The following is a 17,170-nucleotide window of genomic DNA, read 5'->3' as shown; positions in this document are numbered from 1 at the left end:
ACAACAATAGTTAACTTAGTTTTGAAAAATATCATAAATTGAAATTTTAATAATAATAATAATAAATAATTTTCAACAATGAACCATTAATTACCATTGGAAAAATATCACATAATTGAACTTTTGGAAAGGGTTTAATAACTATTTAAAAAATCAAAAACATTCGGTATTAAGCTTTTATTTGTTTATGTACAGACTGATTTTGATGGTTTAATTAAAAGTTTATATCGGATGTAGTAATAAGATTCATGACTTGACATTAAAATGTAAGTATAAATACAACTGTTTAGAACTTTAGATATATGTAAAAGATTAAAACTCTAAAGTTCGAATACACAGTTTTCCCTTGATTAATTTTGTTGTGCTAAAAACTAAAAAGAAAGAAAGAAAATAGAGGTAGATACCACAAAATTATTTTGGAAGATATTGTTCAACCGACCACATCTTGAAGCTTTGGCTATAAAAGGAAGGAATCTGGTTTATGACAAAGCAGCTTGAATAATCAAGTCCTCAGCTTATGGAACCAAACTTTAATAAAGTTTCCAATTTTATAAATACACACAAAAAGAAAAAAAAAAAAAAAAAACGACTTTGAGTTATTTGGAGGTTTATTTTGGGTTCTCAATATCTCAAATCACATTGACATTATTATATTGTTTGTAATTTCTCTATTTCAATTAATAGTGAGCCTCAAGTCAGAAGGTCATAAGCTAACTATGTTATATATAAAAAAGAGATGTCTTTTTCTTAATTTAAATATTCTTTTATATTTATATTGTTTAAGGGTTATACCAAGCAAGGTTGAAAGCTCAAGAAAATTAATAAGGAGTTGGTAAGGGATCAAACATCCCAAAAAGAGAAAAATTAGAGCTTTGAGTTTTAAGTAATTTCACCAAAAGGAAAATGATCGAACCGAGCTCGAACTAACAATAACCTTGAGGGCCACATTCATCATAAAACTTCGTCGACGTACACATAATAACTCCAAGAGGAAGAGCCGTACAAATAGCCTCAATTTGACACACCAATTAGAGGCAAGCAAGTGACACAAATTGAGAGACTCTAATCCCATCTCATGCTTAGTTGAGCTTAAGAAACTCCCTTGTACTAATTTGCATTAGTGTTAATAAGTACTTTTACTTAGGTTAACTATATCAACATATTAGGAGTTGAAGCGAAAGAATGGTTGAAAAAGAAAAAAAAAAAAAAGAAAAATATAAAAAGAAAATAAAAGGGTTGGATTTATTTATAAACATAGAAGGTTGTTAATTAAAAGCAAACTGAAGGGGTTTGTGGACTGTAATTTACAAACCGTGGAACAAGGGAGAATGAAACATTCACGCGTACTCGAAACGAAACGGAAAGAAAAGTGAAAACACACAACTCTCGTCGGGAAGAGAAACCGTTGCATGGAAATTGATTTGGAGATCAGCGGTCCATTAATTGGGGTGGCAGATTCGTGATTAATGAAAAGACAAGCTCCAAATGTGTAAATATCTATCTATCTATATATATATATATATAAAAGCATTTCTCTCGGCTTATTTAAAGCAGAAAATAATCAGTTGGGGTTGTCGTTCTTTTTGTTTGTTTTTTTTTTTTTTTTTCAAAGAATCGTAAAGAATTTTGTGGAGACAGAAACGAGCAAATGGCAGCAGCTGCAGAAGCAATAACAGAGGGACGAGTCATCCATTGTACCACTATTGATTCATGGGAGCACCAAATTCAGAAGGGCAATGCCTCTCAACAATTGGTATATTATAACCTTTTTCAATTTCCATTATCTTTCACGATTCTTTTTCTTTCCCCCTTTAATCGCTTTGTGTTTTCGCCATTACTTGATTTCATCCTCTGCAATATGTTTATTGATTTCAATGTAATCGCCATTACTTGATTTCATCAATGATCATCATCCTCACCACCCTTTTGTTTTATTTCAAAATGATATTTGATATGCTCAAAAAACTTTTGCTTTTTTTTTTTTTTTTTTTGTGGTATGGTAGAAAAAGTAGTAATCAAAGTATGAAATGTTTCGAATCTTTTGTGTTTTCCCTTTTTTTATTCAACAATCAATACTATTTTTGTCTCCCACTTAATTGGCTTTCCGGTGAAAACAAATTGGATACCATATATATATTATATTATATTATATTATATTATATTAGTACATTGATATGATTATATGAAGCTTTATCCCGATTATGTCCTTGACTAAATGTCACCACCAACCTTTTTCTCACTTAGAATACAACCGATTTTCTTCATGTAGTAAGGACCAACAATTATTGAGTTATTGACATTTTAACTTACAATATATCTTGTTCATGAGTCCTAATACTGATGCAGATAGTTGTGGATTTCACTGCATCATGGTGCGGTCCATGTCGGTTCATTGCACCTTTCCTAGACGAGCTTGCTAAAAAATTTCCCAATGTCACATTTCTGAAGGTTGATGTAGATGAACTGGAGGTATTATAAATTATTGTTTATAAGTCTTTGATTTTACTAATCTAAATATAGCTCAACTAGTTTATATATCATCTGGGAATGATGCAGTCGGTGGCTAAAGATTGGGGGGTGGAGGCAATGCCTACTTTTATGTTCCTGAAAGAGGGAAGAATTGTGGACAAAGTAGTTGGAGCTAAGAAGGAAGAACTGCAACAGACTGTATTGAAGCACTTGGCTACTGCTTCTGCCTGATTTTCCACAACAAATTGGGCTCTGAAGTAGAGAGATTAAAAATAACCTTTATTACACTGGAAATGCTATAATTTTCTTCTATACTTGATTACCAACTTATATCCGCTCGTTTTGTTGCTAGAACATGGTATATTCTCCCTTCTGAAGTGGTTTATATTGTTTGTCTTTTCTTCTTTCTTTTGAGTTGGAAAAACAATGTTATTGTTGTATTAGTAGAATTGGGATTTGGGAATCTGATATTTGATTTCCTCCATAAGGAAAAGAAACCGATTCTTTAGGAGGAAGATTTGCTTGATGTATGTTATACATAATTCTGAACTTGCACCCTTAATTAGACTAGAGTCTTCATTTTGGAATGAAATTATACCCAATTCCATAACTGAAGGAATCTGAAGTATTGGATCTTATCATATGAGTACAATGACAACTGCTTTACCACAAGAAAGGAATTTCATATTCTATTCATAAAAGTTCCGTTCAACACAATCAAAAAGGAAATAGAGATCTAGATAAAGGGGCATTTAGAATGCAGAATGTCAAAACAATTTTTTTCCTTCAAACTGGCCTTTGTATTGCAGAAGGCACTTGTCACACCAGGTCTCACAACATCCTAAATGGGGTTTGACTTTTCCCCCAATATAACAAACTGAAATAAATTACAAGATAAATTAACTATTTCTCCCAAAACCCATTTCCAGTTAAAATGCCAGGAATGGGAATTGAAATTCACCTCAGGGCCTAGATTGCAGAACCCCGGGATTTACAAACTCTACCATCTATACCTCTAGGAATCTATTGCCTTTGGCACCACACACACCCTTAACTTAGAACTCACTCAATATGAAAATCAAATCATCAGATACAACTTGAAAAAGCACTTCTTATGTACCTATGATTGCTGATAGTTGGTAGTTCAAGTCCTTGAGTCATGCAACTCTTCATAGGCAGCTAAATCTTCTCTTTTCAACCAACGCAATCAACCCCTCCAGTTGGGTTCTGCGGCAGTAGTCGCCGGAGCACATACAACTTCAACTGATAGTCGCTTCAACACATTTGGACATGGATCTTGCCCGAAGTTAGTATTGGATATGGTAACAGCACATCTTTGCTTCCCTATGCACCTCTGTAGAAAGAGATTATAACATGAGTGGGGATTTATATACATATAGCGAACGAAGAAAAACAAATATTTATCTTTTTTTATTATTATTTTATATTTTTCGCACCTTCTCTAGAATGTCGTATGACATCGGAGCATGGCAAGTTCCTTGTTGGTAGCTTCCGCAGGTTCCTAGTGGAGTTCCGAAGCTTGCAAATTTGATGGATGTTATGGAATAACCTGCAGAACACTTGAGATGAACTTTGGGTCTATGTAAATCCTCCGACTTTCCGTAGCTTTCAATGTGCCAGTTCTTAAGAGTTGGATGGTATTCCGAGACATCGGCACAAACACTAGTCACTGATCTCTTCACCAAGCTGATGCTTGTGGGATTCCCTGCAAGTTCCTCAAAAACTACTAACAGATTGTCTTTTGGCTTCAACCAAGCACGAGGGACATGGTACCTGAAAAAGAAATATAGTAAGGTTATGCAAAAGAAACTTATTCTTTAGTATTGATGAGCTCCCTTAGTGTGAAGAAGTTACCATCTTTGTGTTGGCTGGCCACAGCCTTGCTGACACTTGGGAGGTCTAAAGGTTCCAGCATAATTGCATTTATCACAATTACTAGTAGCATAAGCAGTCCAGTATCTACCAATACTCACTCCATTAATCCATATTTGGCCCTTCCCCATTCCTCGCATGTCTATAGCCAATGGCTCATCTCCTTCAGGTGCATCAAAGTTGCTCTGCAAGTAAAAGATAAGGTTCATACTTCCAAGGGTCATCTCATTTTTCATTGCAAAATCAAGTTTAATTTGGGGTCAATAGGTACCTTGTGCCAAGTCAGTGGTTGTGGTGCTTGTGCAGCCAACGATCCTTCCATCCATTCGACTGAAGATATACCATTTGGAGATACGAGATTCATGGCTTCTCCTTTCAGCCCAACCTATTTTAAAGGAGTTACATGTGAGGAAAAGTTTGTCGGATATGAAATCATAACATTCAAGAAACTGGAGTCAAATGATCAAACCTTGTAAGTCCATTTCGCCCAGGATAAGTCCAATTTTCCGTGATCAAGTCCATGAAGAGCAACTGGACCTAATATTCCGGTGTTCCATGTCTCAAAGTGGCCCCCAACATTCTTCAATGACAACAATTCAAAATGTGAAATTAGCAAATAATATGGGGGAAAACCAAAAAAAAAACATACTAGATGCTAACAGGCCATTTGGAAAATTTCTTTGATGGCCATTTTCAACTTCTGTTTTCAAAATCATGAAATTTGTGATGGTAAAAATTGCTCAAGTTCTACAAGTTCCTGAAGCTTGATTTAACCCCCCCCCCCCCCCCCCCCTTCATCTTGGGGGAGTGATGAAGAGGAGTAATGCTTTTTACCATTTAGAAAAAAGATAAAAACGTTACAGGTTCAACTCTGTTCGAGACTTGATTCAGGATCTATTGTAATGAAGAAATATATGTAAAAGAAGAGAACAAAACTCACTGGCAGTCCCACGGCAACACTCAGGAGTGCAATTGTGTTTCGTCCAGCACGAAAATTGACTTTGCCAGTATAAGTGAATCTTCTATTTTCTCTTGACCCAAAGGCAGAACCTGATAACCAATCAAAATAAATTGAACTTATTGCTTTATGTTTATGAGAAGAGACATCAAAGAAGAATGCGATAGTATTGCACCTGAAAGCCTCCCATTAATAAAGATATGCACAGCATGGCCAGTTGACTGAACAATCAGCGTGGGGAGTTCTCCACCATGCAGGAAGGATTCAGTTGAGCCAATATCTACACTGAAGGGATGAACAGAGAATATATGGCCTGTTTAGTATGCAAAGCTGAATTCCGTTTTACGTTTTCAAATTTTGAGTCAAATGGATTGGGTAGATACCCATTTGGAAATTTTTGTTTTTTAAAATTTTTTTTTCAGATTACTTGATCCAAATAATGGAAATTCTTGAAACAACAATTTTATGTTCCCAGTGCATAATCACGTTAAAAATATGAAAACTTCGACAAATATAGTATTTCATGTTATAAAAACATTTCATTTTTTGGTATAATATAATCTAAATTATATGATATTGTACATAATTTATAACATAAAACATGTTCAAAGACTACTTACTAATGGTTGAGATTCAACTTAATATTTAGCTGTAATTACAACTACGTTCAACACATTTTGAACAATTGTGTAGGTGTCTAGGTCCAGTTTCTAATCTATACTCAAGACATATCTAAAATCATTGAAAACAAGCAAGAGCCAACCAGTACCATTGGTCAAGGAAGAATCTGTCTCACCTAGTAATATACCACAGGTAGTCACTAGTGTCTTTGGTAACATTAATCTGCTCTAGTAAACCAGAAGCAGTCATTGTTGTGCTATCATCCTCAGCAGAAATGTCTTCATTGTAGCTTTCCCATAAGAGCATTGGAGAGTTTGTTGGTAGCATTTCAAATTGTGATGTTTGAACTCCAACCTGAAAAAGAAGTGAAAAACAAAATCAAGGTGAACCAGAGTCCATAGAAGTCTTTGACACTTGTTAATAAACTAGAATGCAAGGAAAAAGTTTCAGACCTTAGCAGTATTGAAAACTACGTTTCTGCAATCAGGAAGGATACTGATGGACCATGGAGGCAAATTATAGTGCATGTTATTGAACATCACTCTTGCAGCTGAATCTGTGTCATAATTTGAAAGAAAGGCAGCACAATTTCCTGATTCTGATGTGTAAACGTAAGCCTGGAAACGTTGGAGGTCGAGCCTCAGTAACTCTGATTAAGTTCAAATAGTGAGAGATGGAAATTATGGACTATGAATAGAAGAACCTGTTGAGAGCTCCCTAATGAAGTCACAATTGGTTCTGCTGAAACTAATGCTTTCTCGCACATCTTCACTGCCCTATGAAGCTCCTTCAAATGACCGTACTTTGGTTGCCTGATCAATCCTATCATAATTTTTTACGTCAATGTATATGGATTCAATTATCAAAAACATGGGAACATAATTTTAGTCATTTTTGTACACTTTCTACTTCCTTTAAACAGCCACGTGCATCCACAAGGTCTAATGTGTGAAACAATAAGGTGGCTTTTTACAGCCATGAGTATGTTCCTTTTAGTTCTTGCATCTTGTACCAGACTGTATTTTTTATTGGAAATCGTTTGGAAAACTATTTAGCACAAGTGAGATTCAATTCTCACCATATTCATCTATTGGAGCATCATAGTCATAACTGGTAGTAATGAAAGGTCCTCCTGCTGTGCGTCCAAAGTTCGTCCCTCCATGGTACTGTCACACAAAGAGATGAAAATCTAATAGGATAGGAGTTTACAACAAAGTAATACTTGTTTCACAGAAAACCAACCATGTAATAGTTAATAAACGATCCTCCTTTCTGAATGAACCGAGCAACTGCAAATGCCAAATCTTGAACGGGTCTCTGGTGAATTGGACCCCCAAACTCATTAAACCTTCAGGTTTGCCAAAGGAAGTAAGAGAAAATAGAACATATCAGACAAGCAAAAAGTTGAATGACTATAATGAGACAAGAATAAGGCTGTTACAAACCAGCCACTCCAAGCCTCTGTCCACATTGCAGGTTTGTAGGGTCTATTTGGAGAAAATGCATCACAATAAAAGCCATTGCATGTATTAATCTGTGACAGAAAAAATTAGAGTTTTTCAGGTAAGCTTTTGTTTGGTTTGAGACTTGAGTACCATTTCAAAATTAAAGTAACATGGAGAAGAGAAGTGCTGACCACTGGATCGGGGGCATCCTCTTCCTTGCACATCACCCATGGGACACCAGTTCCTAGTCCTACAGCCATCTTTGCCGCCCATGTCATATAATTTTGCCCAGCAGCCCCAAATAACTTGCTCTGTACTCCATATTCATTCTCAATCTACAATAACATATAACTTCAATTATTCGCTTGAATGAGAGCTACACTTCAGAAGAAGAAACTATAATTGTTTATGTCCATTAGATAAGATTACCAAGTAAAAAATGAAAGCTAGATGTTAGTACCTGAGAAAGAATGATGGGGCCACCTTGGGACTCAAACAAGTTTTCACTTTTCATCAACCCCACAATTTTTTCTGTAAATCCCTGCATTGCTCTCTGAAACAGCAAGAATACGACTTAATGGGTTTTTTCATAAAATTTGAGCAAACTAAACAAAACAGTCCCATGGCTATTAGAAATTCTGCTTTTCTCCTTCACTTTACTTTAGCTTTCGCATATAGATTAAAGAGGCATGCATATGAAAATACCTTGAAAGGTTCGTTATCTGTTCTGAAGCTAATGCCTGGGACATACTTCAGCCAAACAGGAAATCCTCTGCAGGAAACGTTAGAGATTAGAACAAAGGAAAATGTTGCAGCAAAATCAAGCTTCTCGTTGTGAAGAAACAGAAAATGCAAGATGAGAAGCTAAAGAAACCATTCATTTTTATTGTGGAAAGAGAGAGAGAGAGATATGGAGATCATAAGTAAGGAGGGGGTACCCAAAGTTCCACTCCGCACAAACATAAGGTCCAATGCGTAGATTTGCATATAATCCAGCTTTCTGAATGGTCTTTATGAACCTCACCAGATCATATCTCCCTTCAAAATTGTACTGAAAGCATAGAATACAAGCAAAATGAGCAGAAGCAGCATGAGAAGCAAAACAAACAAAGAAATGCAAAGAGATGGAGTTTAGATGGAGTAGTTACAGTACATTGCCAGGGGAAGGTTCATGAACATTCCAAAACACATAGGTTTCAACGACATCAAGACCACCTTCTTTTGCTTTCTGTATCAGACCTTCCCACATCTACACACATTTCATTTCTCCATAAATCAGCAACAAAACTTCAAACATTCCCACCAAAAAAACAAAAAATGAAGGAGAAATGTGTACCTCAGGAGTGCTTCTTGGATAATGTATGGAACCAGAGAAGAGAACTCTCCTCTGCCCATTAATCAAAATAGCCTTTCTATCATATGTCACACTACATTGAACAAACTGAACACCCAAAAGCCAAAATAGTCCCAAAACCAACATCGAAAGCTTGGAAACCGAGTTGGTTGCCATTCTGAGCTAAAAAAGACCCAAAACTTTCTTTGGGTTGAAGGGAAAGTTAAAATGCAGAGACCTAAAACCCACCAAGAGCAAGGAATGCTTTTAGTTCTAGTTTATTCCGAGCATCTGCCACCACAAACAAACCAACAGACCTTAGCACATTCCCAGTATGAACACGGCACTCTTAGATCCGAGCTTCCGATGACTGCAAATTAATGGAAGCCATATACTTGTCTTTATATACAGCCTCCACTCACCGACAGTCACAAGTGTCGAAATCCACCACAGTTCACTAAGGACCGTAAATGTGAACTACAATACACAAAAAGTGAAAATGCCGTACCTCTAATGACCTACCAAAGCTGGAATTATGTTAATAAACAGCAATAAATAAACGGCTTTCATTAAGTGCTTAAATTAATATGTCCTTGAAGCATGTTTCTTAACAGAATTTGGTAAAAACTTTTTGATGAAGTGTCTAATTTGTACCCTCCTGATTAACAAAACAAATGCCTCAATATTTTATTAAAGTTCTTACGTTTAACTTCATTATAATTTAGAATTAGAAGAACAGAGCAGGGATTTTGACTGAATAATGGAATTGTAGCCAAAGCAAACCAAAAGGGCAAATTGTGGTCCGTTTTCGTAAGGAAACGGAAAGATAAACGACAGGTCGTTATGTCCCCATATGCCACTTTTGTCTGGGTCTTTGTGTGGTATGCCCCACTCTACCAAACACCATGTGAACCCCAAACTTTTCCTGGGTTTTAATGGGTCATGTGAAACCCTAAGGAAAACCAACATCCTCATTAATTCCTCCTCAATTTTACTCATCAAATTCGTTTTAATTTCATTCTAAACAACCCAAGTTTCAAGTTTTAATCTTTCGTACATGGACTTTTTACATTATTAAATGAGTTTGGCACACTTAAACATAGTTGAAGTGAAGAACATTATTTATCAATCAACCTGTAAATAAAATCCAAGACATGATTTTTCTGGTACATCTTCCTTCCATGGTACAAAATCATAGGAAAATACATTATTACATGATTTTCGTTTATGCCCAAATCAATTGTTCTGTTTTCTTGTTCTCAAGTGACACAGTCTCCAAGCTTGTTTTTGTCCCTCTTCTTCTTCTTAGGTAGATCTGAAATTTATGTCAGAAACCAGCTGGCAATTGAAACCTACAAACAGTATATTAAATATGCGATCTTGGTACTGTTATTACATACTTGTCACTCCCACAGATATCTTCTAATTTTAATGTCTTTCCAATGGAATTTCTTTCAAATTTTAATTCTTATTATGCGATCTTGCTGTTTGTCCAGTCCCCCATGTCTTCCATTCTCGAATCTTTCTGTTTGTTACTGAACTCTTGATGACGGTTCCTTGGACCCATTAAGAACTAAAAAGAAAAAAATGGGTCGAAGGGATATTTTAATGGGAGATTAATTAAATAATGGGTGTGACGAATCTAAGTGACCCATGTGTCGTGGGTGGTGGAGTTGGCAAAAAGAACTAAAAAGCAGAGTTATTCAATTTCCATTATCTTTGTTCCTTCGTCAATTTTTTTTTTTTTTTTTTTTTTTTTTTTTTTTTTGTTTTTCTTCTTGAGATGGCCTTCAATGGTGGAAAAGGCTGGAATAAGAGGATGGAGAACCCTAATACACGACCGCTTTATGGCCCCACGACACGAGCCTAAATGGAGGGCAATGGTTCGCCACTTTTCCCCGCAGATATCGCCCCTTTGTTATTTACCACTTGAATTGAAAAAATAATAATTTCTTACTAATTCTAAATAATAATTTTTTTATAAAATGGTTTTCAAGTACCACTAGAGATGAGAAAATATAAATCCCAAATCTCTTGTCCTTAAACATACATAAATAAGTTAGGCTCACTTGGGCAAAATAACTAATATTAATCTAGAATTTAAAATTATTGCATGGGTCACTAAAAAGTTAAAAGGGAGAAAATATCAAATGACTCAATTTTGAAAGAAATATTGATGACCTTTTACTAAATCAAATTCTGAGTGAAATTATCAAAAAAAAAAAAAAAAAAAAAAAAAAAAAAAAAACCACTTCTTTTTCTACCTAAAATTCATCTGCACTTTCACTCAATCTGGGTCCCTTGCTCGATGTTAATGTGGTTGGAGTTGCTAGATAGCATGGATAATGTGGAAGAAGTAGAGCTAGAAGCCAGAGAAGACGATGGTGGAAAAAAAGAAAGAAAAGAAAACCTAACTTAATAACGAAGGAGAATAGTGTAATTTTACGTGAAGTCATGCATCAGCAACAGGGTATTGACATTTTCTTAAAAAAAAAAATTGGACCATTTCATATTTTACATCTTTAAAATGGACCTTCTATACAATTGTTTCACTCCATAGATTTAAACAAGAAAACTCATGCTACTTAAACTAATTCAAGTAAGGTATGTGAAAAATAAAAAGTAAAAGCGTGGGAGGACGTGGCGTATAGACAAAACACAGAAACCGGTTTTAGATTTGAAGGGAAAGTTTCGGCGGTTTGGCATAACACCAATCTCATCGGTGAAACCACCCCCCCACGCCAGGCCACACCATCCGTAATAAATATGCAAATCTCAAATTAATTTCACTTTGTCTATTTGTTTAATTACCAACATGACTATATGCCATAATTTAATAATTAACAACACAGTACCATATCTTTAATTACGCACTCCACAGGCAGTGAGAGTGAAACAAAAATGATTAAGAAGCACATGATGAGGAGGAGAACGAGGAGCGGATAATATCAAATCACAAATTAGGGCATACATCTCATACGCTTTTCTATCGGATTCCCTTTCCTTCCCCTTTTCTAAATTCTTGTTTTATATTTATTACAACAGATTCCTTAGGAAAATTACCACACTTAATCTTTTGAGGAAAATTATAGAGCATTTAAGAAATAGATTTAAGATCGGTTTCAAATTGGTTTCCCTGGAGAAAGTATTTTGGATGGGAATCCTATGAGGTTTGAATATGTACGGCTGATGCCAATGATCCCATCAAAATTGACTTGTTTTTCTTTTCTTTCGTTTTGACGGTGGGAAATTTCCATCCTCTGCCCAAACCTTCATCGGTGGATCTCACCTTTTCAATAATTGCTAATAATTCCTATAAATAAATAAACGAAGTTGGTCTGGTCACAAAAAAAATAAACAAATTATTTCCTACTTAATTAACATTTCAGATCTTTTTTAATAATTGATTTTTATGATTTTCAAAGGTATAAAAAACTAAATAACTTAATTAATGTTAGCGTAGCTTAATTTCAAATTTTAGATTATAATACATAATGACTCATTGAGGAACTGCTTTCCAAAAGTTAAGAAAAAAATATTCAAAAAGATTTATTGAATAAAGATAAAGCATAGCATTATTAAAGAGACAACTTTCTAAAGACCCGACTGTCTTTCTACAGAGAGATGGGTTTCTTTACAGTTTATATTTAATGCACTTTTCAAAATTTGTTTTAAGTTTTATTTACAACACATAATCGGTATAAAAATGAAGTATTTTTTTGTTCAACCAAACAACATCTATTAGACAAATAATTTTAAGTAATTTCAGTTTCTCATACAAACACTTTTTATTTTGATCATAGTAAGATTTGTTAGTGTGTTTATTTGTTGTATTTGAAAATGTTATTTTTATTATTCTTTGAGGTGTCCCAAAACATAATTATTGAACCAATATTTAAAGGAGTTATTAACCGCTCCAAAAGATTTGCGTATTTGGCTATCTAAGTTAACTTTTGGAAAATGTAAACGAATTAATTAAACTTAAAAGTGAACGAGATTCTGATTTAGCGACAAAATTAGATAGTGATTGAATTTCTTGTAGGTTAATTAAGGAGACAACATATACAAATTGATTGATGATTTTGGGAAAAGTGGTGGCACCATTATGAAGTGTGTAGCCCTCAAACGTATAGAATGCTTTCCAATATCACTTGTTGTTATTACAACCGTCCTATAATGAAACAATTAATGATAAAAAAGACTATAGGGTTTGGTTACCGTTGAAAATAATTTTTATACATTTCTTGAAAAATATTTTTTTCTTAAGTTAATATTTAAAATATTTGATTGAGTTGTTAAAATAGATCGTGGAAATTAGATATCTTTGTGAATTTATTTTCTTTCTTTCATTCATTTTTTTTAAAAAAAGAAAATTTGAAATCAGAGTTCCGTAGAACATAAATGTTGTCTTAATTTAATCCTAAAGTAATCAGTAATTATTAGGAATAAAATAGAAGTTCAAAATCATATATATATATATATATGATGAAAAGATAAATAAGGATTCTCAAAATGTATATATTTGAACAATTAAGTACACACTGTTTGGAGAAAAAGGTGGAAAGAAAGTAAAAGTAGTTAGTAGGTAATGTTAGAAACAACCAAAGATATGTATAAGAATGTAGTGTTTGAAGCACAGACACCATAATGTTAGCATGTACATGTGAATGTACAACATTTGCTTACACAAAAAGACTATATATATATACACCCAATCATTTACTTATGCCACTGCTTATCATTCCCCCACCCCCATATTACTTCACACACAAGTTCTCTTAATACTCAAAGTTCCTCTTCAAAATAATTACTTCTTTTCTCTTTTTTTTTTTTTTTTTTTTTTTTTTTTACTATAAATATATAAGCTGGAGTAAGAATCAAATTTGAAAGAGTGATAATGATAAATTGAAACAAGTAATGTAATTGAATATCATATCCTAAAAAACAAAATATTGATCCTGTCATTTTTCACCCTTTTTTTGATAAATTGGAAACATGGTAAAACTGTGAAAAAAAAAAAAACACCAAAAGAAATCCCTATTAAATATATATGCACAAAAAGAAAAAGTAGAACAATGAAAGGAAGCTCATCAGCAATAGTTGGCATCTGCTTTCATGGTAAACGTGAGAGATTTGAATCCACTAACCCAAACTGCAGTAAAAAGAAAAAGAAAAAAGCAGAACTAGGGGTTAGAGATGGCCCATGCTTTGAGCCCATTTAATATGTGAAAACAGATAGCCCAGAAGCCAATTTTTGGGATTGGGTCTCTTTAAGGACTACACACAATATCGACCCACTCATTTTGAGCCCGTCAATCACATGGCCTTTTTTCTTCTTGGGAAAAGAAAGAGTAACAAATATAGTAAATATAGTAATTAGATAGTATATAGTAACATTTAAACAAAAATTGTAAGTATTATAAAATTTATCTGTCTAACATTAATAGATCGTGAGAGTTTATCAATAATAAAATTCTATTATCATCGATCGGTTTTACTTAAAATTATTGTTACATATATAATTATTATTCCTTTTTTATTTGAAAAATAGTAAGAGCAAAAATTTGTTTAGTAAAATACAAAATTTTAAATAACATTTTTAATCAATTAACATCGATTTATTATACTTATTATTCTTATTTTTCGTAACTTTGAGGTGTCATCTTAATTACAACCAAAAAAAGGCTTACTAGACGTGACCGTTTTTTTTTTTTTATGTCAATTATTGAGAGCTTGCAAACGTTTCTTGGTACAAAAGATAGACAAATTATTTGAAGAAAGAAAATTTGATTAAAAACAAAGATAGACACTTTGGAGAGTACTCTTTTACTCTATCGAGATACTCAAATTTTCTTTCTACCTCTCTAACTTTTCTTATTCAACTTTTTGATTACTTTATGCTTGTTTAGCTTAGACTTACATGTTTAGTTTGGTTCATAAATAAAGATACATTCTCTGTTTATAAATGTAAGATCTTTGGAGTCCAAGTAAAAAGATCTATTTAGAATTCATAATCTAAATAAAATATAGGGTATTTTTAGGTTTTTTTTCTTTTAGATATTTATTTACATACTTCAACACAATTCTATATAAACCTAGAAAGAACCGATGTTTATACTTAAAAACTTTTTATGTAAATGCTTCAAACATCCTCTAGTACGTATAGTTAGTGATGCTTCTACTTCAACCAAAATAATACTACCTTACAACATTTTATACGTGTTTATAGTCATTTTGCTATTTTCTGAAATCAAATTTGATATTTTCTTTTATATGTTTGATTTTATTTTTTTTACGCTCTAACTTTTTGTATTCATATTGATATTTTTTCTTATTTTAATTTTTTTGACATTCGAGAACATACATATATCTTACGTGCATTTCAACTAGGATTACGGATCAATTTACTTGACCATGAAAAGTTTGAGTGTCAAGAATAATGGGTAAACTATTCTTAATTCATCAAGGCTGTTGTAATTATGAAAAAGAATTTATTTTTAAAAAATCGTCATGATAAGCACTTGTTCGATTCTCCCACGATCTCTAGTTTACATTTGTTATTTTACCAAAATCATTAATTCAAAATCAAGTATAAAATGAAACATTCAAATATGACCCCAGCTATTTCATAATCACTTATATGTGTTGGGTTGCCAAGATATGGTCTTTAAGTGACTATAAAAAAAAGTCATTGAAGTCGTATTATCTGAAAATTAAAACATTCAAGTATGGCCGTAACTATTTCAAAACATTGTTTGAATTAAAAGGGAAAAGAAGAAGAAGAAGAAGAAGAAGAAGAAGAAGAAGACGAAGAAGAAGAAAAAATTCCAAAAAAAGGAAAGGAAGGAAAAATCTGAAAATTAAAAAGGAAAAAGATTTCGGAATAGATTTGTGAATTTGGGCCTACAATTAAAAAGCGCCGACTGCATAGCAATCTGCCGATTGAATCGATGAGTCTTTCTCTCTTATTCGCAATCTTCATGTTCTTCTGCTTCTGTTTCGGCTTGTGAAGACCCAAATGCTTCGTCCCCACAAGAATCTATGCAGGTTCATCTATGGCCTGAACCACCATCAATTCCTTCACTGTATACGTTCAGCATCCACTTATCAACACAACCACAGAAACAATGGCCCACATGGAAATCTTCCAAAGAAAGATGAGAACGAAGAAGCCCATTTGTATTTCTACAAGAGCAGAGGCCAGCACATTCTTACAAACCAACGAATTCTGGACTCTATTGTTCGAAAATCTGCAATACTTCCGACCGATACGGTCTTGGAGATCGGACCCGGCACTGGAAATTTGACATTGAAGCTTTTGGAAGCCTCTCAAAAGGTCATAGCCGTTGAAATCGATAAAAGAATGGTCGAGGTTCTTCACAGACGCGTGGCGGAGCACCAACTTGAAGACCGCATTTGTGTAAGTTAAAATTGCTATCAACTTGTTCGATGAAATGTCTGACAGAGGATAAACTGCTGGCGGTGGGGTTTTGTAGGTCATATGTCAAGATGCTTTGAAATGCGAGTTACCTCATTTCGACCTCGTTGTGGCCAACATCCCTTATGGTATATCTTCCCCGCTTGTGGCCAAGTTGGTATACGGGACAATTCCATTCCGGAGTGCCACGCTTCTACTTCAGAAGGAGTTTGCACGGCGGTTGTTGGCGGATCCTGGTGATTCTGAGTATAATCGTTTGGCTGTTAATGTGAAACTGGTGGCTGATGTGGAGCATGTCATGGATGTAAGCAAGAGGGACTTTGTTCCTTGTCCTAAAGTCGACTCATCTGTGGTGTTAATCCGGCCCAAGAAGGAAGTTCCAGAAGTGAACCTGGAAGAGTGGCGGGCGTTCACTAGAACTTGCTTTGGCAAGAAGAATAAGACACTTGGGGCAACATTCAAGCAGAAGAGGAAGCTGATGGACCTTATGCACTCAAATTCAGAGGAGGGGTTTAATTCCTTCCGGGAGACGGTCATACAGGTTCTAAAATCTGGGGACTTTGAAGATAAAAGGCCTGTGAAGTTGTGTAACGAAAAATTACTACATTTGCTAGCATTGTTTAATCAATCTGGAATTTATTTTGACAATAGATCGGAGCTTCAAGATGCTGAAAGAAGTGTCTTAGCTGATGCCTATAGTTCAGAACAAGAGTAATTTTCCTGCTTCATTCTCAATGGTCAGGGCAGTAGCCTCTGAGAACTAGATAATAGTCTTCCTTTTGGCGTTTCACTGTACTTTCTTATTTATCACTTGAATTGTAGTTCATAGTCTTCTCAGGAAAGAAATATCATTTTTTAAAGTTAACTCGGGGAATTTGCCTCACGAATTGGTAGTTTGTATAACTTAAAGTTAAAAAATGGAGCCTGTTTTGATTAGATTGCAAATTGTGTTAATCCTACGACTTTTAGATTGGCTACTTCTCAACTAGCTGTAGTCACGAGTTTTTTATATT

At 34.2% G+C, this 17,170-nt stretch overlaps 3 protein-coding genes across 3 annotated transcripts; 2 read left to right on the top strand and 1 right to left on the bottom strand.

The window, feature by feature from the left end:
* Positions 1-1,565: 1,565 nt before the first annotated feature.
* LOC103485095 (thioredoxin H-type) lies at positions 1,566-2,977 on the top strand. Its single transcript, XM_008442557.3, has 3 exons — positions 1,566-1,753; positions 2,347-2,469; positions 2,557-2,977. Exons 1-3 carry the CDS (start codon positions 1,649-1,651, stop codon positions 2,698-2,700), a joined length of 372 nt encoding a protein of 123 aa, XP_008440779.2. The 5' UTR covers positions 1,566-1,648; the 3' UTR covers positions 2,701-2,977.
* A 257-nt stretch (positions 2,978-3,234) lies between these two features.
* LOC103485094 (beta-galactosidase 3) lies at positions 3,235-9,147 on the bottom strand. The gene is made up of 19 exons (XM_008442556.3): positions 8,723-9,147; positions 8,540-8,635; positions 8,325-8,437; positions 8,092-8,158; positions 7,847-7,939; positions 7,578-7,721; positions 7,387-7,475; positions 7,184-7,289; positions 7,020-7,107; positions 6,645-6,763; positions 6,394-6,558; positions 6,117-6,295; positions 5,496-5,605; positions 5,303-5,412; positions 4,832-4,942; positions 4,634-4,747; positions 4,345-4,547; positions 3,927-4,263; positions 3,235-3,823 (listed from the first exon to the last, which is right to left on the bottom strand). The coding sequence occupies exons 1-19, from the start codon at positions 8,894-8,896 to the stop codon at positions 3,677-3,679; spliced, it is 2,565 nt and encodes an 854-aa protein (XP_008440778.2). The 5' UTR covers positions 8,897-9,147; the 3' UTR covers positions 3,235-3,676.
* A 6,215-nt stretch (positions 9,148-15,362) lies between these two features.
* LOC103485093 (ribosomal RNA small subunit methyltransferase, mitochondrial) lies at positions 15,363-17,093 on the top strand. Its single transcript, XM_017043669.2, has 2 exons — positions 15,363-16,139; positions 16,216-17,093. The coding sequence occupies exons 1-2, from the start codon at positions 15,738-15,740 to the stop codon at positions 16,870-16,872; spliced, it is 1,059 nt and encodes a 352-aa protein (XP_016899158.2). The 5' UTR covers positions 15,363-15,737; the 3' UTR covers positions 16,873-17,093.
* The last annotated feature ends 77 nt before the right edge of the window (positions 17,094-17,170 follow it).

Source organism: Cucumis melo, chromosome 8 (genome assembly GCF_025177605.1).
Source record: "Cucumis melo cultivar AY chromosome 8, USDA_Cmelo_AY_1.0, whole genome shotgun sequence".
Lineage (NCBI taxonomy): Eukaryota > Viridiplantae > Streptophyta > Magnoliopsida > Cucurbitales > Cucurbitaceae > Cucumis > Cucumis melo.
This window is presented reverse-complemented; position numbering and strand designations above follow the sequence as displayed.